This window comes from Pimephales promelas, chromosome 23 (assembly GCF_988280905.1).
Source record: "Pimephales promelas chromosome 23, fPimPro1.hap1.1, whole genome shotgun sequence".
Classification (NCBI taxonomy): Eukaryota; Metazoa; Chordata; class Actinopteri; order Cypriniformes; family Leuciscidae; genus Pimephales; species Pimephales promelas.
In genome coordinates this window covers 5217436-5240344 of record NC_142791.1, presented here as the reverse complement: position 1 = coordinate 5240344, position 22909 = coordinate 5217436, and the positions used below count along the sequence as shown (strand labels likewise).

At 37.4% G+C, this 22909-nt stretch overlaps 2 protein-coding genes across 13 annotated transcripts; both read left to right on the top strand.

Moving 5' to 3' along the window:
• Nucleotides 1-641: 641 nt before the first annotated feature.
• Nucleotides 642-18521, top strand: sytl2a (synaptotagmin-like 2a). 11 transcript variants are annotated; one of them, XM_089126152.1, is made up of 19 exons: nt 643-950; nt 3610-3863; nt 4982-5133; nt 5356-5479; nt 7868-7907; nt 8000-8093; nt 9792-10271; nt 11114-13180; nt 13951-14049; nt 14330-14380; nt 14912-15006; nt 15170-15286; nt 15429-15598; nt 15724-15826; nt 15896-16057; nt 16187-16283; nt 16361-16460; nt 16551-16756; nt 18078-18520. In XM_089126152.1, the coding sequence occupies exons 2-19, from the start codon at nt 3763-3765 to the stop codon at nt 18221-18223; spliced, it is 4404 nt and encodes a 1467-aa protein (XP_088982278.1). In that variant the 5' UTR covers nt 643-950; nt 3610-3762; the 3' UTR covers nt 18224-18520. The 11 variants fall into 11 exon arrangements, with proteins under 11 accessions (XP_088982281.1, XP_088982278.1, XP_088982280.1 ...); XM_039677450.2 differs by having other exon boundaries at nt 644-950; nt 14327-14380; XM_089126156.1 differs by lacking the exon at nt 9792-10271 and adding an exon at nt 8753-8800 and having other exon boundaries at nt 647-950; nt 14327-14380; nt 18078-18518.
• Nucleotides 18522-18752: 231 nt separating this feature from the next.
• crebzf (CREB/ATF bZIP transcription factor) lies at nt 18753-21459 on the top strand. 2 transcript variants are annotated; one of them, XR_005623508.2, is made up of 3 exons: nt 18753-18926; nt 19493-20534; nt 21009-21459. XR_005623508.2 is itself a non-coding variant. In XM_039677472.2 (2 exons), exon 2 carries the CDS (start codon nt 19525-19527, stop codon nt 20281-20283), a length of 759 nt encoding a protein of 252 aa, XP_039533406.2. In that variant the 5' UTR covers nt 18753-18926; nt 19493-19524; the 3' UTR covers nt 20284-21459. The 2 variants fall into 2 exon arrangements, 1 of the variants encoding a protein (XP_039533406.2); XM_039677472.2 differs by having other exon boundaries at nt 19493-21459.
• Nucleotides 21460-22909: the final 1450 nt, after the last annotated feature.

Below are 22909 nucleotides of genomic sequence, written 5' to 3'. Positions count from 1 at the left end.
GGAGAAGAACCTCACAAGAAAAGTGTTTACAAAACTTGTTTTCTCCTGGACGTAAGTTAGGCCTACTAACCTACGGAAGCCCCGAACCACAACGTAATGCTAGCCTTTCGAGAATAAAGTCAGAGAATTAAACAGATCACGGGATCCGGCAAAATGATTGGATACAAAATGATGCACTGAGCTGAGGGAGACAGACTGTACGGTTATTCTGTTAAGTGTTCTTGACCCAGATGCTGTTGCCTATAGACGAGCACAAAGACACGTAGGCTTCGAGTCAACGTGCCAGTGCCACACAGAGCCATATATAGATTAAGATGTTACAATATAATATTGGCTTTTTGGTGTCACATAGGCCAGGATTGTGGTAGCCTACCTACTCCGGTGGAGTTTTTTCTTGCGTCCTAAAACAAATGGCAATGCCATGTTGTTATATTATTAAACACCTGTAGAATTGCCTTTTGTTGAAAGCCCAGAAGATAAATATAAATAAATAAATAAATAAAACTACAATTAGCCTATATTTATATCCATGTCAGAAAGCGTTTCGACTTCATGCGCATTTCTTTACAAAAAAATAACAAATAAGAACTTTTACGGAAGACTGTATATAGCCTATGGCACGTGCTTGTGGTAGAATTAAAAGTTTATAAAAGTGACAGAGCGTGACCACGCCTTTAAGAGCGCCCACAGGGGATGTTTATCAAAACTTAGCTAACCTCCTACATAGACAGCATTTCTGGAAATCGTTCGGAAATCGGAAATCACCACGAGTTCATCTATAAAGCGTTTTTAGTTCTTTCCCAGAGTGAAGGACTTTAAGGCTGGAGACTTCGATGCAGCAAGTGTCTGGCAAATGGATTATTACCTTCCCCTGGTGCGGGGGTTTCAGATGTTACTGTAGCAGTGTTGGAAAAATAACGCGGTCTAGCAGCCATACAAGCAGGATTCAGGTATTCTTTCTCTTGTCAGCTGTTTTATTTAGCCTTAATACTTACTGGTTTTGCTTTTTAAGAGTTTCATTTAACAGTTTCCCTGCACTCACTGAAGTTTTGCTGCATGCTGTGACAGGGATCGGTTCTGTTTCAACAGGCGCTCATTTCATTATGTCGTTTTCATGTCTGGAATTTTGTGTTTTTATCTCTGGATCCATTCTGAATGTTTTCCTGCCTCCTTAATCTGTTAATGAGTGCAAAGCTATTTAGGAAAGAATGCAGAGTATTTATTTACATTCAGATCAAACAGTGATTAGGCTAGTTACATGACCATAATGGCCCTTGTGGTTATAATCTCTGAATCAGTTTATTACATTTTCTTCCACATGAAAATATATTGAAACAAATATTTAATATTTTAAAAATACTGATTCAAACCATGTCTTGGTTGATGTATTTTTTTTTCTCCATAAAACAAACAAACACTGAAACTCATGTAAAAACATGTTCCTCTTGAGTCTGTTCAGAGCTGAACGTTGTCATAGTTGTAATTTGACAATGCAGGTATAACAGAACATGTACAAAAAACAACAACTAATAGATTATCTTAGTCACTGTGAAAAACCCCCCCAGATCCTTAAAACGGTTTGCAACACGGTATGTTGCCTGTTGCATAAACTGCTTAGACTTGCCTTAAACGTTAGTCATCTGCATTTTTTTTCTTCAAGACTGGTACTACATTTTTAAAGTCAGCTACATTAAAAGATAGATCAGTCTAATTTTAATTTTAATTGGACAAGTAAGACTTTGTCAATTGCTAGCTAGTCAAAATAGTTCTTAAAACATAGTGGCTAAGTTTATGAAACTGGCCCTTGGCTTATAAAAAGTGAATCCAAACCAGGTGGCAACTCTTTGTTATGGTACATACATGCCCCAAAGGGATGTGGAATAGATAAACGGTTAGCGTGCATTATTAATGTTAACTGTGTTTGGATTTAACTAGTTCTTCTCTTTCGGCAATGATGCGCCCCTTGAAAAGTTATGATTTTGAGTTCCTGCCTCAGGCAATCATCCCTCCAAAGTTGTCATGACATGCCTTTCTCAGAACAACCGGACACTTTAATGCTTTGCCTTTTTGAAATCTGATTTGTACTGAAGGAAAACATTTAGTGATTTATTTGAGGTTATTACAATTTTTCTAATTTTAAATAAGTAATGATTTAAATATGTCTAATGACTAGAGAATCTTTATTATACATCATACTATCATAGCAAGCTTGGGACAAAGTTTTTTTTCAGGCATTTCTTGAGGAAATGACTCAATCAAGAAAATGACTCGGGAACAGTTTTCCAAAATAGGAAAGTAACAACAAACTTCCTCTTTGGTTGGAATGTGTGCAGGCTGTATCTAATAGTCCAGATATGCCCATGCAAGTGTCTGGTAGAAACTTGTACCTCTTCATGTAACCTATTATAATCTGTTATAAACAAGTCAAATGTAGCCTGATTGCATTCAATTATGCAAACCAAATTTATCTGACAGGATAGCCTGAAATCTGATCGTCATTCGTCAAGATAAAATAGGTATGCATGCATAAACAAACAAGCAAACACACTTCAAATCATTTATTTATGAAACTGTGTTTGACAAAAGGTTTTTAATTGTTAATTGTAGACTTTTGTAAACTATTTAACTATTTTTGTAAACTATTTAAATTATAACGTTAGAAATATAATTTATCTATAAAAATCACTGGCAAATTTTTTTTCTATTATTGTTGAATATATATATATATATATATATATATATATATATATATATATATTAGGGGTCGCATCCAAATCACATCCAAAATAAAAGTTTCTGTTTATATAATATATGTGGGTGCACTGTGTATAATTATTTTATATATATAAACACACATATGCTTGTATAAGAAAAATTTTCATGTATATACTGTTTATAGATTTATATATAATTTATATTATATATAAATATTTTATATTTTTTTCTTAAACATACATGCATGTGTGTGTATTTATATATAAAATAATTATACACAGTGAGTGCCCCCACATATATTATATAAACACAAACTTTTATTTTGGATGCGATTAATTGTATCAATACATGTGGAATTCTGCCAACTGGGAATCCAATCCAAAAATATCATGATTCCAGTTATTTAAAATGGTTTACTCATATTCCTACTTTTTCATGGACTTTAAACTGTCTTGCCGAAAAGCAGACAGTTCAAATTGATGCCATTTGTGTGCTGCCACCTAATTTGAGTTAAGTGTAATTTGATTAAGGAATAAAAGAGTCTTTGTCTGCGCTCTCCGCTCTCAGAAGCACCGATACCCATATCCTCAAATAGTCATCTGACAATGCCATGTCACATGTCCAGTGTTGTTGAGAACATACTGTATGGACCGGCACTGATTCAGAGAAACATTATGTCATTTCAAATGTTTAGGGAAGCGTAGATGATGCTCGAAGCAGGCGTCTTGAAAGCCCAGCTCATGGATTCATTAGGAACAATAAGGATCATGTGATGTCTTAATGGTCTGAGGAATTCACAGGGAAAACTGTTCTTTGTGAGCCAAGCTCATACTTTGGTTAATATTTAAGGTTATTGCTGAATCAGCTGAAACGTTTGCTGTGTGTCTGCTGCAGGTGTCACACGTCTCCTCTGATGGTCTCCATGATGTGATGGAGTGACTTATCAAGCATCAGCCTTCAAGTTCCCTTACTTGATGACACTTTTATTGAACCAGTCGGAGGCGATCTGAGACTCATCTTTTATCACTTCCCCGGAAGCCGTTCATCATGATTGACCTGAGTTATCTGACAGAGGAAGAGCAAGAGATGATCCTGACTGTGCTGAAGAGGGACGCAGAGCTCAAGAAGTTGGAAGAACAGAGGATTAAGTGAGTTCAGGCGAAAGATTCTTGGTGGATTAAGACAAAACCCTAGTTGGCCGTTCACACAGAACATTCCACATTTCCACTGTACTACTTTTCCATTGTGTTTCTTTGTAAACAGTAGGGGTGTGACAATACCCTCGTGTCACGATTCGATACATATCACGATACTGAACTCACGATACGATATTATTGCGATACTCCAAGACATATGGTAAAACGTTAACAAAAAATGTACTTTTGATTAGAATGCTAAATTGTGGGTTAAATGAATAGGCTTGGACCCAAAGACAATGGTGACACCAGAATAAAAATATTCATGATTCTGAAGCTGAAAATACAATAATATGCTTGCACTCGGTCACTGACTAGATATATTTAAAATAAATGTCAGGTAAAGACATTTGGACCCACAAATATTCCACCATTGCATTATTATACATTATATTCAACATTATATATAGTAGTTTAATGTAGCACTGACAGTAAACTTATTTTGGGGGAACTGTCCACTATATATATTGTCACTATCCACAATATGTATTGTAATTTGCGATATATTGTTACACCCCTAGAAAACAGATATCTTTCACCAGAACGATCGCATCCCGTGCGTTCATGCTGTTCCAAAAGTGTTCAAATAAATGAACTATCAGAATAAACATAGATTATTTAACGCATAACACTGCGTTTTAAAAATGCAGCGCACAAGAAGTTCATGCGTCAAATCAAACTGTACAATTTTTGCCAAATTTTAATCTCTCACTTGGTAGGCAGATGCCAACATAAACAGGGCATGGCATTTCCTCATCCTCAAAAACATGAACAAAAAGTATGAAAGAAAATTTTGACCTTTAGGAGAAAATATGGGTTACTGTTATGGTGTGGTGTTATTTGCCATTTGATGTCTAACAGAATATCTGTGTCCTGAAATAAGGTCTCACAGATAAACTGTCCAGAGTAATTTGTTTACAGTTCAGAGAATGTCTGGGATTTGTCCATGTGGATCTTTCTATTATTTTGGTACTTCAGAGAGTTTTCATTCAATGCCCATTTCTTTTTATATGACAGTCATAAGTCTATTTCCATATAAATAAACCAAGGATTCTGTCCTTTCCTTTCAGGAAGCTTCGAAAGACTGAGAGAGACAGAGGCAGGCTGAAGTACTTGACCGGGGAATGGTTTTACGAGACAAAGTACCACAGACACAGAGAGAAGATCCATGGCTCCGACATCATCAGAGCGTCCATGAGACAGAGGAAACCCGTGACGATATGTAAGTGTTGCCAGCAGACAGAATCGGGTAGAATCTCTGATCACGTCTCTCATTATTTCCATTGCATGTACCCTGTCCCTGATTAGCACCTCGATTCAGTGTTTTTGCATCACTGTTATTGTGCTTTATATCACATTTCTACCTTTAACAAAAAAAATCACCCATATTTTCACTGGGTGTGTGAATGCATTTTTAAGCATAACAACGAGTCTCTTACTGCAGTGGAGCTATCCCAAAGATGGTCTGAGAAATCCAGTTGTGTTTATGGTGAGAAGAAAGATGTGTACATCCCTCCAGAGCTTTCCGGACTCATTGAGGATCCTTCCTCACAATCACAGAATGAGAGGTGAGCTTTTGGTGATATGTATATTTATGACATTCTAGCTGATTATTGTTGATTTTTTGTGATCACATTTTTAAGTAATTAAGGATTTTGGATTATAATACTAGCTATAAACATTTTGCATGTTTTATAATAGTAAATTCATGCTCCTATTTTTCATGTCTTACTTGAGATAAGGCACAAGCATAGAAAAAACAAAAGACTGTAACGGTAACAACAAATAGACCTTTATATAAGCACATGACATGTTAGTCTAGTGGTACAGATTTGTATTTGTGTTCAAGAGTGCGTGTGTGTATACACTACCGTTCAAAAGTATGCTCACCCAGGCTGCATTTATTTAATCAAAAATACAATAAAAAAATAATATTGTAAAATGTTCTCTATTTTAAATTGAATTTATTTCTGTACTGACAAAGTGGAATTTTCTGCAGCCATTACTCCTAGCTTCAATGTCACATGATTCTTTAGTAATGTGCTAAATTGGTGCTCTTTTCTCATTATCAATGTTGAAAACGGTTTTGCTGTTTATTATTTTTGTGGAAACCATGATAAAAAGAAATTCAGGATTCCTTGTTAAATAGAAAGTTCAAAAGAACAGAAATTATTTGGAATAGAAATAGTTTGTAACGTTATAAACGTCTACTGTTGCTTTTAATCAATTTAATAACAAAATCTGTATAAACATTATTTAGAATATTTTCATTGGAAAGTGTAAAACATTTAATGTAAAGCTTTTAGAAATGCCAGTTTTATTATCAAGTAATAAATGACAGTATTAAAGGGTTAGTTCACCCAAAAATGAAAATTCTGTCAGTATTTACTCACTCTCATGTTGTTCCAAACCTCTATGTGTTTATTTGTTCTGCTGAACACAAAGGAAGATATTTGGAAGAATGTTGTAATCAAACAGATCTCAATCCCCATTGACTACCATAGTATGTATTTTTTCCTACTCTGGTAGTCAATGGGGAATGAGATCTGTTTGATTTAAACATTCTTCCAAATATCTTCCTTTGTGTTCAGCAGAACAAATAAACACATAGAGGTTTGGAACAACATGAGGGTGAGTAAGAATTTTCATTTTTGGGTGAACTAACCCTTTAAAACTACGAAATAAAAGTTACGGTCACGCTTTAGTTTTGGATCCAATTCTCACTATTAACTAACTATTAACTACAACGTTTTACTCATTTAACTCATAATTACTGTTTATTAATAGTTAGTAAACAGTAGTTATCTCATGCAAAATAAGGCATTGCTATGTGCTTTATAAATACTAATAAACAGCCAATATCCTTTGCAATTTGCATGCTAATAAGCAACTGGTTAATAGTGGGAATTGGACCCTAAACTAAAGTGTTACTGAAATTTATAAGCTCAATATTACATTTCTGTTGTATCAAGCACATGCCATTGTTCTACTTGATTAAAAGATTGTACAGCACTTCTGCCTTTTCAACAACCCAACACTGCATCCGCCCATTAGCCTGGCTGGACTGTTCATGACAGCCTAATTCTGTAGTCACTAGCTTTAAAAGCTCTCATATCGCCGCTCACTTCTTCAACATCACCAGTTCAAGCATGCTTGTTTATGCGAATTTAATGGAAATTCAGGCATGATCCTGTGATATGTGTATAGTATGTAGGCCTAATGTAATCTGAAGGGCAACCCTTTCCCCATGTAGTCAGACAGAGTTGGTGAGGGGAATCTGGAGCCAGTAAACTGCTTCAGGGGTCAGAACATGGGTTCACATGCTGCTGTTTTCCTGATACACACACACAGGAAACGTAAGATCCAATAGCAGTATTTAATTATAGGGTAATCCGTACTCACAACACAGTCCAGGCAAGGGTCAAACGTCCAATAAGGCAATCCAAAATCTAAAATACAAACAACAGTCAGTCAGAAACAAATAACGAAAGTGTGGTGACATAATATGACAAACACTGAAACAGAAAGGGTATACACAGACACTAACAAGGTGACGGGAAACAGCTGTGTGCAATGAACAATGAGTGAGAAAACAGGATTGTGGGAAATGCAGTTTCTAATGTGACTGACACCATGGGGGAAGACTAGTGGTGAACAAGTGAAACACAAACCAGACACTCTGTCTGACAGCATGTAATGGCATTATACACTCGCATCAGAGCATGGAACAAAGTGTTGTCCCCAATTAAGTGGTTGCTGAATCTTGTGACTTTCCATTGGTTTCAGTACCAGTACCATGAAGATGTATTGATGACTCAAATATATTGATTAAATTATGCTGAACTGTTGTTCACAATGATCAGTGCTCAAAGCTTTCAATGGCCTGCTGGTTTTTATCATGTTGGTGAATCTTTCATTCTTTCGTGCATCTGTATGACCATTATCGCCTCATACAGGGTGGATGATGAAGCCCAGCAGGAAAGACCTCAAATCAAGGTACAATCCACTAACATCATTTTGCTGAATTTTATTCATGATTCTATTCTATTTTTAATGGTTTTGTTGATTTCATTCAATTTATTATGTAGCCTAGGCAGAATCCATTCAATAGTGTGCGATTGCAGAGAGATGAAGCCAGACTTAACAATGGAGTAAAGGAGGCCAACCAGACACCTGCTGAGGGTGAGAATATCTTCTCAATTTATCCTCAAATTGATTTTTGTACACTCCAAAGAATATTGTTCACTATAAGAGGTGACTTAATTTATGGTATAACAAAACAGATTCAGATATTTTGGGCCTCTGTTTAAAATTTGATAACTTTATAGTTAATTCAAATAAATAATGTAACATAGAATTTTGTAGTGAAATTGTATTGTACTGATTATCTAATATAAAAATCTGACTATAATTGACAACTTACAGAACCCGCATATGACATGTGGACAATATATCGTGGTGGCAATGAATTAACCATCCGTTCCGGACAATTAATACAGTGTATTAATTTTTTCTCTTGATTTTAGTAAATCTTTGTGGCTATGTATGTTATATTTTTTGTTTGTTTTTTTGTTTTATTAACTAAGTTTAGTTACTTTAGTAACTAACTAAGTTTTATTTGACAAATTGTCAGTGATTTACAGTTTTTACTGTAGCATATTTAGCATTTTCATTCAAATTCAGATTTTTTTTACAGCAAATATACGATCTCTGAGCTTTTAAAAGATTTTTCTGTGTGACTGCCACAGATTTAACATTTGTATGATGGTTTTGAGACTGTTCAGTGTTCAGTCCAGTAATACATGAGGTAACAGATTGTATTTGTTGTATTTTTAATGGAGTGGATGTTCTGAAGAGCAAATGGTCAGAACATATTTCTTGCAATCACAGTAAGTTTGTTTGACTGATCCCCATTGAGAACAGCATGTTTACCTCTTCTGGGCTTTGGTGTTGGCTTGACATGCATAGAAACTGAATGCTCTCTGCATGCATACTGTATATGGATACCGCATACTGCATGTGAATTTGTATTTGGTCAGACATTTAATGCTACATTTGCATTATATGTTGGCAACAAAACATGTTGGTCTCCAGTTTTTGATTATGAAAGCATCAAAAGCGTCTTTGAGGTAATACAGGAGCAAATTGTCTGAGCATGTTTGTATAATTATAACATTATAGTATAGTATAGTATAATAAAGTATAGTATAGTATAGTATAGTATAGTATAGTGCAGTATAGTACAGTATAGTATAGAATAACTAGGTGTAGTATTAAAGTTGATATTGAATGTAATGTGTGGCTTTTACCTTTATTAAAATAGATGTGGAAAAGTGGTTAAAATGGTCTGGCCAAAAGATTTTCGTAGAAAATTGAAGCTCTTGTAGTGGTCTGACTAATGGAGCGGTCAAACTTTAAGAAGATTATACGGAGAATTATGTTGTTCTAAGTAGTTAAGCTGCCACGCATGACCAGTCTGTACCACATACATAGATGGTATATTTTTTATTAACTTATTATTATTGTGTTGTCAGGCTAGTATTATCGTCATGAGTGCAAAGGTCAATATATAAGTTGTGAATATTTGGAATAGGAGCAAATATATGAACTGTAAACATGAACATGTGACTAGCTAGAAGAATAAATACTGCTATCATATTCCTTGGTTGCTTGCTAACTTTAATCCAGTGCATTCCGTCTCATTGCTATACCATGAAAGTGTAATTAATTAACAGATAGAGTACTGGTGGTATGAACAGTAACAGAACTGTTAAATAAAATGCAAACTGAATTCATTTTGAAAATGAATTCACTTTTTTGTGCATGTATGTGTCTATGCCCCTTCTTTTGCTGCTTCATTACTATTTGGTTATTTTCCAGAGCCCTTTTTTCCAGCTGAGAGCTACACACATCACACTACTCTAAACACAGACAACACTGACAACCATGTAGCCACTCAGTGCAAACCTGTGCCAAAAAAGAGACTGCTGCTGTATTCCTGCAAGAACTCTTCCCTGGACACTGGCAGCAGTGATAATGGAGTTCGACAGGTCATGGCCCCTGCTCCCAGAGGCATACTGAAGCAAAACGGGTTCAGTTGTAGCCCTAATGACTCCCTGCGACTCCACATTCCCACCAATAATGGCAGCAGCAGCAGTCAGTCTTCTGCTACAGTCAGCCCCATCAGCCCTCCTCTTTCCCCCTGCTCAGTGCACTCTGCTTCAGGGTGGTTAGATAGGAAACAGGTCCGCTTCACCTCCATTGTTGGTCCTATAGAGAAAGTACAAGGAGAGCACAGTGTGCTGGAAGAAGATTGGAGTCCTGTATTGGACCAGGATAGAAGTCATATTACAGAAAACGGTAACGTACAGTAGTTGAAGTACTAAAGGGATTGTTCACCTGAAAAAAAAAAAAAAAAAATCTGTCATCATTTGCACACTCTCATGTTGTTCCAAACTGGTATACGACTTTTTGTCCATTTAATTAAACATTGGACATACATTGTATGAAATAAACCCCACACACAAACAGAGAAATTCATCAAAAAAATGTATTTTGTGTTCCACGGAAGAAAGAAAGTCTGACAAGTTTGCAATAACATGAAAATGAGTTTTCAATTTTGGCGAGAGTCCCCACATGATGAGCATTGAGCCTACAGAAAGGTTGGGGAAGGACAGGTAAATTGGTTGTCTAACCAGACTCCTCAAAATAGTTGTGACTGAGAAAGGCTTAATAGAAAACCTTTTTAGTAAGACACCGTGATTATTTCAATATATTTAAACCCTAAAATGTATCTGAGTTAATCAGCCAACAAATCTATCAACCTGTGATTCAGTAGTTCACATGCTAACTCATTAATACATCTTTGTACTAACTGCATGTGCGTCTTGTGCGTGCATATCTCATACATATAACACATGGCTTCTGGTGAATGCTTGTGGGTATATGTATGTTGATTAATCTGCAAATGGTGATTAGTAAATGAGCACTGCAAGAAATTATTATCTAAGGTGTTTACTGGAATTTGAATGTGCAGTAGTATGGTCACCTGATGACAGGAATCATGGTCAGATGTAATTTAATGTAATATTATATTTGGAAGTCATTCTTCTATCTCAAAGTATTGTTCATTCTCTTTCAACTTTATGCAAATATAATTTCTGGTTAGAAAACCTTCCAACATGTGATTGTCTCTACTGTAGGTCATCATGAGCTTTATGGTGAGCCTCAGTCCTCAAAGGTGTCCAACATCCACAGCTCTACTGAAGTCACAGGTAAGGCCATTGAGTTGAGCGGAGAGGGCCAGACTGATAAGGTTACAGTGGAAGAGGGTCGCTCAATTTCCAAAATACGTGAATGGTTTGGGAGAGGCTCTCGAGATGGAAAGCTGAAAGAGTCACCAGTCAAGAGAGAGTTGAATGAAGAGGAACCAAAAGAAAGCCCAGAAGATTCAGTGTCTCCAGTTGACCAGCCAAAGACCAAGCCAACACCAAAGCCCCGTAGGGGGCTTTTTGCATTGTTTTCGAGAGCAGAGACAAAAGACAAGATTCCAGAAGTTCAAGCATCTGACAAAGAAGTGATAAGTCAAGCTAAAACAGAAAGTTCAGTATGTGAACCATCTTGCACTTTGAGGCCTGAAGCAGAAGATATACTTCAGCAGACCTCTGTTCCTACAGAGAGCAGGATGAGTGAAATATTAAAAGATAAAAACAAACCAGGCATACATATATGTGAAGATACTCCTCCAAGAGAGGAGTTTGACCAAGGTGAGGTATCACCAGGAAAAATGGCCAACCTTAAGTCATTCTGGGAAAGGGGGGACAGAGGACCTAAAATACTAATCATTAAAAAAGAACCTGAGGTAGAAGAAAGTGAGACATCTCAGTTTAGTGATAATTATCGCAACGCTTTAGACAGAAGGTTGTCAGATTCAAACACCAGCCCATCAAAACCCAAACCCAGTGATCCAAACCCAGTTGATGTAGAGTCTACAACGGGTGAGATTTCTTCAGTCTCACCTAGAAGATCTTCCTGTGGTATTGATACATCAGCCATATTGTCACGTGAAGATGGGAACCGTTCTAGTTTGGACAGCAGTAAGGTCTCAGAAGGCTCAAGTAGTGAACTACAAACTCTCACCGTGAAAATCGATGCTAAACTGTCACCCAGTTCACTGCTAAAAGATAATTCTCTGGCCAGTGATCTACAAGAAGAGTCAATCTGCAGGGATATATCAGACCTGAAGAAGGAAATCTCCACCTTCAAAATGTCCCTCAGTCAACAGGAAGATAAAGTCTCAATCAATGATCTCAAGTCATTTTGGGAGAAAGAAAAAAGTGGCCTTAAAGTAATTGTAGGCTCACCGACATGTACAGCCAATGTTAAAGACCCGTCCACAGTGTCATCTCCAAATTGTTCTTCAGTAGGACTTTCTGAACCTCAGTTCAACATCAGGTCAAACAGCCCAGGTTCCCTGGACAGAATGAGCTTCAACGAGGTTGGTTTGATTGCACAAAAAGAGAAGATGGAAAAGACTGAAGAAAAACAAAGAAGTCCAATTAGAGTGGCATTACAAGACCTTCAAGATATCAGAGGTAGGGTTTCATACGTCACCACGAATATTTCTAATTTTAAACAATCCGTTTCAGACAAACACTCAAAGCCAAGTCCACCATCATCTCCCCTCAGAAGTCTCCCTCCAAAAGGTCAAAATGATAAGCCACAGTCTGCTGACATTTACCAACCAAAAGACCAAGATCAAACCAGAACGTCCAGCCCATTACGGCAGTCTAAAGTACCACGTAGAGATTCATATCCAAACAAAGAGTCCAAGAAGGATGGTTCTCCCTTAAGAACCTTTGCGATAGATATCAATCCCGGCGACAAGAGTCCATGTGATGTTAGGGTTAAATCAGGACAAACTAGGATGTTTACCTCCCCTGAACACCAAGGGAAGACTCCAGAAGGACGCAGTGATGGTGGACCTATCATTCTTAAAGAACGAAAGCTGTCAGCAGACTCTCTGACCCGGTTTTATATCCCCCTGAGTTTACACCATTACCTTGGCTTACCCGAGCAGACGGTCTTAAATGAAAGAGAACAGGTTAAGGTGCAGCCATGTGGGACTTTTGAACAGGTGAACCAAGGCATAGTGAGCAATGAGAGCTCCCCTTCTCGACACTCCTTGCCTGAATCGGAGGAGATCACCTTTGACTCCTCAGGGAGCTCCACACCTGAAGCCTGGTCAATCTCTCACACCAGTTCATACTGTGAGCTCACCTCTCCATTTTGGTTCAGTCTAGTTTCAGTTGAAAAAGGCGCTGATTGGTTCTGTGATTTTTGTGGAAGCAGGGTTTATGTCCTTAAAATAAGTGCTCATTGTGACTTAAGAAACATGTCCTACTTGATACTTTGCTCAAGTAAGATGCTCAACTTTGTAGACATGATAAAATGATCTATTCATTGTTTCTGGACCACATCAACTTCTACAGGTTTATGACATTTAAAGCCCTGCCTCTACTTTCTTCAATGATCTAATTCAGTAATCAGAACTTATCTTCTTTAAAATAATGAAAATTTCGTCAAATTCCTGGTAAGTTTCATTTTATAACATGGTGTGTGAAATATGAATCTTTTACCGTTACAGTCAAATGAACAAATGCACCTATGGCACTGAGCATAAATCATCTTGCAATCATTAGTTTTTGTTAATTTATTAAAATGCATTTATTTGTTTTAAGTAAAATGGTTAAGCTCTTGGACTAAATCTAAAAGATCTTAAATTGTGTTCTTACGGGCTTGGGACGAGTCATTAATGACATAATTTTAATTTTTGGGTGAACTAACCCTTTAAACAAAATACATTGAACAAATAAATTTCAAATCTTCTGAAAATCAGAAAGCTAATGGAAACAAATGGTGTAATTTTTCTAGTTTACCACTGTAAATTAGTGTTTTCAATACTAATATTTATATATAATCTATCCGTATTCTGCTTTTGTATGGTTTGCTGATTGCTTATTGAAATGGGCTGTTATAGGGGACAGTGAGGATGACGGCCCTGTCAAAGCTGCTCTGGAACGAGCCAATGCCAGACCCATCTCTATTTCCAAAAGTCTAGAGGACCTGGCATCCACACGTAGGTTTCCTTTCTCTTTTCTACAGTATTGTTTATTGACCTTATTCAAAATAAAGTCGAACATGTTCATGCTGTCTTGGTCCTGTAGGAGTGACAGACTCTTTTGCCCTTTGCTGGACATTTGTTTTTATAACTCTCAACGTCTCTAACCCAATCAAACAATAGTGCACACAATATGTTTCTTTTATTTTTATTACTATATGTTTAATTCCATTTCTGCTATTTATTTATGGATTTTTATTATTATTATGTATTAATACTTTCCATATAAACCAAGAAGAGAGATGGAAGACTGACCCAAGGAGTGATTTTGGGATGAGTATGGAAAATGGTAAATATGAGTTTGTTTTTTTTTACTTTTTAAAATTAATAAATAATGCATTTTAGAACTTTTTCAATGTTTTTGTTGTCCTCTGCTATGTGAACTGATGTTTCCTGGTTAGAGGGCAGCATCATAGATGCATTTACGCCTGCACTATTACATTAAGAGCAGGAAGTTAGCCCATGACATTAAATTATAGCATTGAGGACATTAAACATCCTTTTCATAATTGACCCTTGCTCTTTCATGTATAGTTCACTGTCTGAATTGGCTAAAGGAATGCATTAACTGACACATGACAACATTTGATGAGCTTTTGGGGTAATGCCAATGGTTAAAGGCTGTTTTCATCCCATACAACCTGAATCAAGTATCTAATGGTGAGGTAGATGGAGTAACTAAATACATTCTTTATATAAAATATCAAATCTGCTCTCCAAAACGAACAATTCTAGATGCAAACTCTAAGATTTATTTCATCTGTATCTGGATGGATCCAGAATATGTGTCCATTAAGTGCCTCTATTTCATTGGTCTAAGTGTCTGCAGTCACTCCCAACACCAAAACGTCCTTCTCCGACCCAGAACAGGTGAAGATGATGAGTATGTCTGTACCTGCATTCATGCAACAAGAGGTAACATACGACCAAAAACTCATGAGCCTACAACTAACAGCTTCTACACTAGATTATTTCTAAAATGTCATAATTTATACTTGACCTTTATCACTATAGCTAAACACCAGCATTCACTGCCTTTATTAACATGCATAAATGCAGACCATCTCCTGTCTATTAGATGGATCGCGGAAACAATGACTGTGCATCAGTGACCAGTTTCCACTTTGACAGCTTAAGAACATGCAACACTCCTTCTAATTTTAGCACTTGCTCTGAGGCGGCCTCCATGTCCTCTGTATGTGACCCCAGTCTTTAACACAACACAATAATGCTAAATACAACTAATATCACTCAGATATAACACAAATGAACATACTCATCCATTTATTTCACATTTATTTTATACTGATCTGTGTCTTCTTGTGGTGTATGTATAGGTCACTGGCAGTGTAATGAGCATCTACAGTAGTGATTTTGGTAATGTGGAGGTGAAAGGAATAATCCAGTTCGCCATTCACTATGTACAAAAACTGGGAGAGTTCCACATCTTTGTCGTCCAGTGCAAGGACCTCGCCGTAGCTGATGTTAAGAGGAACCGATCTGATCCGTAAGTGGGGTTGAGGGGAATAAACACAAAATTATATTTCTTACCAGGAGAATATGGCTTCTCTCTAGCTAAAAAAATGGATTAACAAGGATACACGTACTTTGTTTGATTTAACTGAATTTTAGGTATGTTAAATGCTACTTGTTACCTGACAAAGCCAAATATGGAAAGAAAAAAACATGCGTGAGGAAGAAGACTCTGGACCCCGCTTACAATGAAATCCTACGGGTATGACAATTCTAAACTTCTTGAGATATGTTTATAAATTTGATAATCATAGTTGTCATTTCAATGCAGTTTAAGATTCCAATGGAGTCGCTGAAAACCCAAAAGCTGAACATCTCTGTGTGGCACAATGACACGTTTGGGCGTAACAGCTTTCTTGGAGAGGTTGAGGTTGATCTGGCCGAATGGGATTTCAATAACTCGCAAATGAATGAGTATCTACTCAAAGGAAGGGTAAGATAACAATTGTCATGTCTATTGGGTCAGGATAACCTGTTTAGATAGCTCTTTAAACTTATTTGTTACTTATGAGGTCACGTTTTGTTGCACTGCATCTGCCACTGTCTTTCTTTATCGACTCAGGTTCAGGTTCCTACCAGCCCAAAACATTCTGTTGGTGGCGAGGAAACGAGTGCGGAGATTAAAGTAGCTCTTCGTTTCCTCCCGCAGACTTCTCCTAGTAGGTTATTGATGCTGAGATTTATGATAAATATTTTTAGAAGCATCTGCCTTTCTGATAACATGTTTATTATGTAGGTCACAAGAACAAGGGGAACGGTGAGGTGCAAATATGGGTGAAAGAATGCAAGAATCTGCCTATTTCCAGGGGTGTTGCCATTGACCCATTTGTCAAATGGTATCAAAAGCTATTTTATTTGGATACATTTGTATTTATGTTGGAGTGCTAGATGTGGAATGCCCATGTGTGTGAATTCTGCCTTTTCAGTGCAGTCCTCCCAGATGCCAGCCGAAAAAAACGTCAGAAGACCAGAGTGTTGAAGAGGTCTTCTAACCCAGTGTTTAACCACACCATGGTTTATGATGGCTACAGACAAGAGGACCTCAAGGAGGCCTGTGTGGAGCTTACAGTGTGGGATCATGACAAACTCAACAACCACTTCATTGGTGGTATTAGACTGGGTAATGGAACAGGTAATTAAAGGGGCAATTAGGTCATTAAAGGAATAGTTCTGCCAAAAATGAAAATTAGCCCATGATTTATTCACCCTCAAGCCATCCTAGGTGTATATGACATTCTTCTCTCAGATGAATACAATCAAAGTAATATTAAAAAATATCCTGCACTTCCAAGCTTTATAATAGCAGTTACCGGCCATTAAAGTGCATCCATCCATCCATCCATCATAAAAGTGCTCCACACTTGCGCTCAAAAGTTTTAAAACTTTATTGACTAAAATAACTTGCTTCCGGCAGACGGCCATATGCATCGATTTATGGCGAAAGAGTAACCCTTGACGCACGACATATTGACGAACGCGAAGTACAGATAAATGGAGCAAAACAAAACACCAATCACAAATTAGAAGTCTAAAACGCAGTGTTGTAGTATTTGAGACTCGGACTCGTCTCGGACTCGGTCTCGAGACCATATTTTAATGGTCTTGGTCTTGTCATGGACTCGTGTGCATTTGGACTCGGAATTGACTCGTACTCGTACTCGAGTGATTGGTGATTTTCTAGTGCGCAACTGCGCATGACAAATTGTAATAAAATTACTTTTAACACCACCTACTATGTGGCCTTTTTACCCAAAACTGATCATATTTTTAAAACTCTAAGTAAGTTCAGTAAAAAAAAAAAAGAAAAAAAAAAAGGATTTCTCTAAGTAAATAAAAGTAAATTAGGTAATCAACCCTCACTGGTCTCGGTCTCGACTAGGACTCGACCGTCTCTGGTCTCGGACTCGACTCGGACTCGACTCTCTCTGGTCCCGGTGTTGACTCGGACTCGAGTGAGGTGGTCTCGACTACAACACTGCTAAAACGACAATTTTTATAGATTTGGATAAGGAGCTTGATAAAGAGATAAGGAGCTTAGAGTTTGTTGTCCAGCCCTGTTTGTTGAACCGCGAGAGGTCACACACACGCTTGTTGTTTACCCAGCAACGGCTTTGATGTAAAGTCAAGTTTGTAGTTTTCTATCTCATTAGAACTACAGAAACGCGACCTGATCTGGCAATCTTACATAGCGTGGTGGAGGCACATGTGCCTTTAACACTGTTACGACTTGATGAACCACTGAAACGATTTTGGAAAGATTATTTTAAGGTAAAAAAAATCGTACTTAGTGTACTTTAATAACTCAGACTGTATTTGTCTGAAAGAGGAATGTCATATACACCTAGGATGACTTGAGGGTGAGTAAATCATGGGCTAAGTTTCATTTTTGTGGTGAACTATCCCTTTGAGAAAATGAAATTGAAAAATGTCATGACAATTGTATCTTATTGCAGGTAAAAGTTATGGCACTGAAGTAAACTGGATGGACTCTAATTCCGCTGAAGCAGCCCTGTGGGAAAGAATGATGCAATCTCAGAATGAATGGGTGGAAGATACGTTACCTTTGAGAATGATGGTCATGGCAAGAATGTCTAGATAGTAAGAAAATGAGGCATGGTGACACTTTTTAACAAATACATAAAAAAAATGACAAATGAACATGAAGAAAGCAGTATGTAGGAAAACACTATGTAATGTTAAATATATATATAAACTAACTAGAGAATGAAAATTATAATATTCCTAGTGTAAAGTATGTAGGTTTGATGTATTTACAACTAAATAAAATCTGTCAATATGCTGCACATAAGTTAAAAAATACATAGTTTGTGAATTACTTTGAAAGACTATCCTAAGACATTGTCATTTTAATAAACTTTAAATTGTCCAACTGCCATATCACTTTTATTTGTAAAATGTTGAATACCTAGTTAACTACGAATTAAATTTGTGTATGTGTGTGTGTGGAAACAACTATAGTTAGTATTAGCCACAGTAATTGCCAAAGTAACTTGACAGCAAGCAACCAGTTTTGGAAAACAACAACAAGAAAAGAAAAAGAAAAAAAAAACTTTTCTTTGCTCCTCCTCTATGACCCATGTTTCCGGAAGTGTCGCAATATCTTTGCATTCGCCATTTTAGTTCCTCGCTCTCAGTGTCGTTGTAAGTGCGTTGCTTCCACTTGGCTTTGCTACGTCTGAGCTTAAATACATTTTATATCCTGTAAAATCAGCTTTCTCGGATTTTTTCTTTTGGTTTTTTCCAAACAATCATCGTCACAGGACGTCTGCATACAATTTAAGGTAAGTTACTTCGGTTATAAACAAAAATATGTTTAGTTTTCTTAGCTTGAGGAAATAGCTTTGTCACGCGGACTTAGGCGCGCTGCTGCGGCCTGCTAACCAAAACCACTAACTTACGAACATTATAATCAATATTAATAGGGTTTTCATGTGTCAATTATCATATAAAACCTGGGAAAATGCAATGACTTACACGTACTTTATAAAATACCATAATTTCAATGTTTTGTTAGATATTGTTTGCTTACGGTGAAATCGACAGAAATAGGCTAACAGCTAACGTTATCTGTTCTTTACGTAACTTATTTTTTCATCCTTGTGTGTCTTTTATCGAATATAGAAATTGGATTGACTGCCCCGGTTTCATTAACTTAATCGCCTTTTTCTGAACATTGAAAGTAAATGCCAAATGATGTCGTCATTCTGCTTAATATAATTTTGTTGAAGTAGAAGTCCTACGTGATCTCGTATTTGGTTTCTTTTTTTGTACTAGATTATATTAAAATGAGTTTGAGTGCAAGTGAACTGTTGTAATTTTTTGCTAATTTCATTTTTTTTTTATATAGTGTTTTCGTAATTCATATCCCTCAACGGAGACATGATCACCAGAAAAAGAGGAAGAAGCAGCCTTAACGCTGATATCTCATCAAGTACCTCCAATGAGAGTGACGGTGCTTCGAAAACCAGTAATACAAGTGAAACAAACACACACACTTCTCCAGAAAGTGACACCAATGAATGGGGCCTGGATGATCTCCTTGGCTCAGAGTTCAACTGGGACCTGGACAACAATATGCTGGATGTTTTCGGCAACTTCGAATCACAGATCAACAATGAGGTGAACCAAAGTGCAGTTCTTGACGTTCCCGTATCCCGCAACAGAGGTTTGGTCCAGAGGTCAAAACTGCAAGACGTCTCTGGACGGATCATCAACAAGAACGCCGTCGCAGCAAGGATAAACCGATTAAAGAAGAAAGAATACGTCACTGGCTTGGAGCAGAGAGTGGGTTCTTTGACAACAGAGAACCGTGTTCTCAAGCAGGAAAATGGGAATCTCAACAAGAGAGTGGAAGATTTGGAGAATGAAACTAGGTACTTGAGAGCCGTGTTGGCCAATGAGAGCATGCTGGCTCAGCTGTTGTCTAGATTGAGCGGTGTGAACGGCATGAAATTTTCTACCTCGCTTTTCCAGGAATCCAACGAGAATGACCACGATTATGCCATGCCGAGGAAGAGGGTGAAGGTGGAAGACAAAGATACTGCAGGTGGTGTCTGCCTGCATGTGGACAAAGACCACGTCTCGGTGGAATTCTGCACCAAGTGTGCTGAGAGTTCAAGCTTGTCGCATAAAATGTAGGGTCAAGTATTTTACCTTTTCAACGTTTCCCGAGACTGAACTTTGCACAAGGTGTAAATGTGGGGACATGACAACAGTAGTCAAATATAGAGTTAACTGTTTAAAATGTGTGCAGGGCTTGAATGGCATGTCTATTGAACCTGCTTTCAATACAAGTTACTGCTAAACTTGTTGACAGTTTTCTTCTAGGTGCTTGGTCCGCCATGCTGGACGACTGGGTCACAGAACATCCATGACTGCTGAAATCCATGGTAAGGATCAAGATATAGAAGACTGCACAGAACTGGTTAACTCCTAAGATGAAGACAGTGCTTTTTGCCAGTTCACGGCACAGAATGAACTGTTAATAAACTTAAGTTTTGTTTTTCTTTTTCATTTGGTATTCGTTTAAAGCATTGCAGATAATGTACAAAATGAAATTAAACATTGTGTTTTGAGTTACGTAATTGTAGTATGCAATTTCAGTTAAAATAGACTTTGAGGGAATTAAGTGGAAACAAATATTGTTTAAAAAAATGTAAATGGGTGATGTTTCACAAAGGGCTTCCGCTTGTATTAATCTGGAAAAAAAATCGATTCAGAAGTTGATACACTGATGTTAATTCAACACAAGTTTGTTCAGCAAGCTTGTATTTTGCTGAAAACAGATGAGCCCTTTCTGAAATATCGCTATATTTCTAAAGAATGTTTTTCATGTAGAACCCTTATTTTTTTTTATGCTAAAGTGGATTTTGCTGTGGGGAAAGCTGAAGAGTCGGGACCAGCAGCTTGCATCATGGCCTGGTAAATTTAAAAAAGGTAGTACATAAAACCGTGTAAGTTACAGCTTTTACTGACTCTTATCACACCCCTAAAGATGTCAGACGCTGCCATTCTCATTTAGCATCTAAATGAGTATTTAAACTCTTCTGTTTGTGGTAACATTTGCTTATGACATTGAACATTTGTCATCCATGTGTTCCATCTCGATTTGTTATGGCACTTGGACTTTATTTGACAGTTGTCCAGAGGAAGTGAAATGGTATGTTTTAAAGTGGGGTTTTCAAAGGGTTTTGATTTCTGAATAAGTCATCTATTTGTGAGATGTAATTGAAATCCAAAGACTGTGCAGACACATGGTTGCATCTGTGCTGAGAAAAAAAAAATGTAATAAATTTTCTTTTGAGTAATGCAAAATGCTTGGTGTCCTATTAAGATATTAACCACACTCTCCTTCTCTTTTTAGACAGCACTTTCTTCGCTCTCTACAAGAGCCTTTCACCTCTCTTCAAGGTGGATAAAGAGTGGTGGTGGTTTCTCCCCATAAGGTGTAAACTGCAAAATTCCTTAAGGGCTCTGATAATTCAGTGACATCGAATTAACGGCGGGGGCTCTGTAGTGTTGCGGATCAACTTAAGCAGTTCTGAAATGTATAACTCTGAAGTTCATGTTGGTACCTCATATACCACTGTCTGTGTGAATAGAACAAACATCTTGAAGTGACAAATGATCATCTTGTCACTTAGGCTATGTTTACACAGAAACGATCTGAAGAGAAAACGCAAAAGTGGCGTTGCGTTATCACTTTTTATTCTGCGTTTAGATGAGCGTTATGGGTGGGAAATCCGTATGGACCATATGGTGACACAAAAGTGTGTGAAATTTCATGTAGTATGCACTCCAGACGGCTAGGTGGCAGTGTAAAGCACTGCCACACAACAACACCAAGTCCGTGCAGCTGCGCACAACCTCACTGTAGTATACTTTTTGCGTTTTAAAGGCCGTGTGTCCACCAAAACGTTTTTCCACGCGCCTGGCGTTTGTTTTCAATGGAGCGCTGGGTTTTTTAAAATTCCATGAGTGTAACGAGGCAGTGAGCTTTTTTTTTTTTTTTTCACGCTGAAGCATACATTTTTAGTATGAAACAAAAATATTTGTGAAATCAGTTACAAGTAAACTGTGCTGCGGATATTCTGTATCATAACAACGAAACGCCTCAACGAAAAAAAAAAATGCTGCCAGAACGCTCTCAAGCGCTCAAAGCACGCCGTTTTCAGCAGAATGTCTAACGTTTTCAGCTGGCTAAAAACGCTTTAGTGGACACACGGCCTTAGACAGGAACGTGACGGTGGAGCGCTTTTAAGATTTCCACTCTGGAGGGTGGTTTCGCTTTTTTGCATTTTTAAGCCCCAAAAACGCCGTCCGCGTGTAAACGAAAGGCACGTTCGATAAAATATTTTTGTTTTCACCCGCAAGAGTTCTCATGTAAACAGGGCCTCAGGTGTTAGGGTTGTTTCTAGCTACGTCCTCATTAAACCAGATACATTTGAAAATGGCGTTTTCATTTAAAAACGCTATCCGTCCACACGAGCGTTTTCGGCGTTTCAGTGTGAATGAGAAACTTCTAAATTCACCTTACTGCGCATGCTTGAAACCTCACAAAAACTCCCCGAAATGATACATATGGAAAATAAATAATATAGTTACTGCGTAATTCTTGCCACTGGCTTCACACTCCATATTACAGCGCAAAAATAGTGTTTTCAAATTTATCCGCTTTGGATAGCGGTTTCCAAAAGATACGTTTTCATTGACTTAAAACGCAGTGTCATTGTGGACGGAAGGCCAAACCGGAGAGAAAAACATA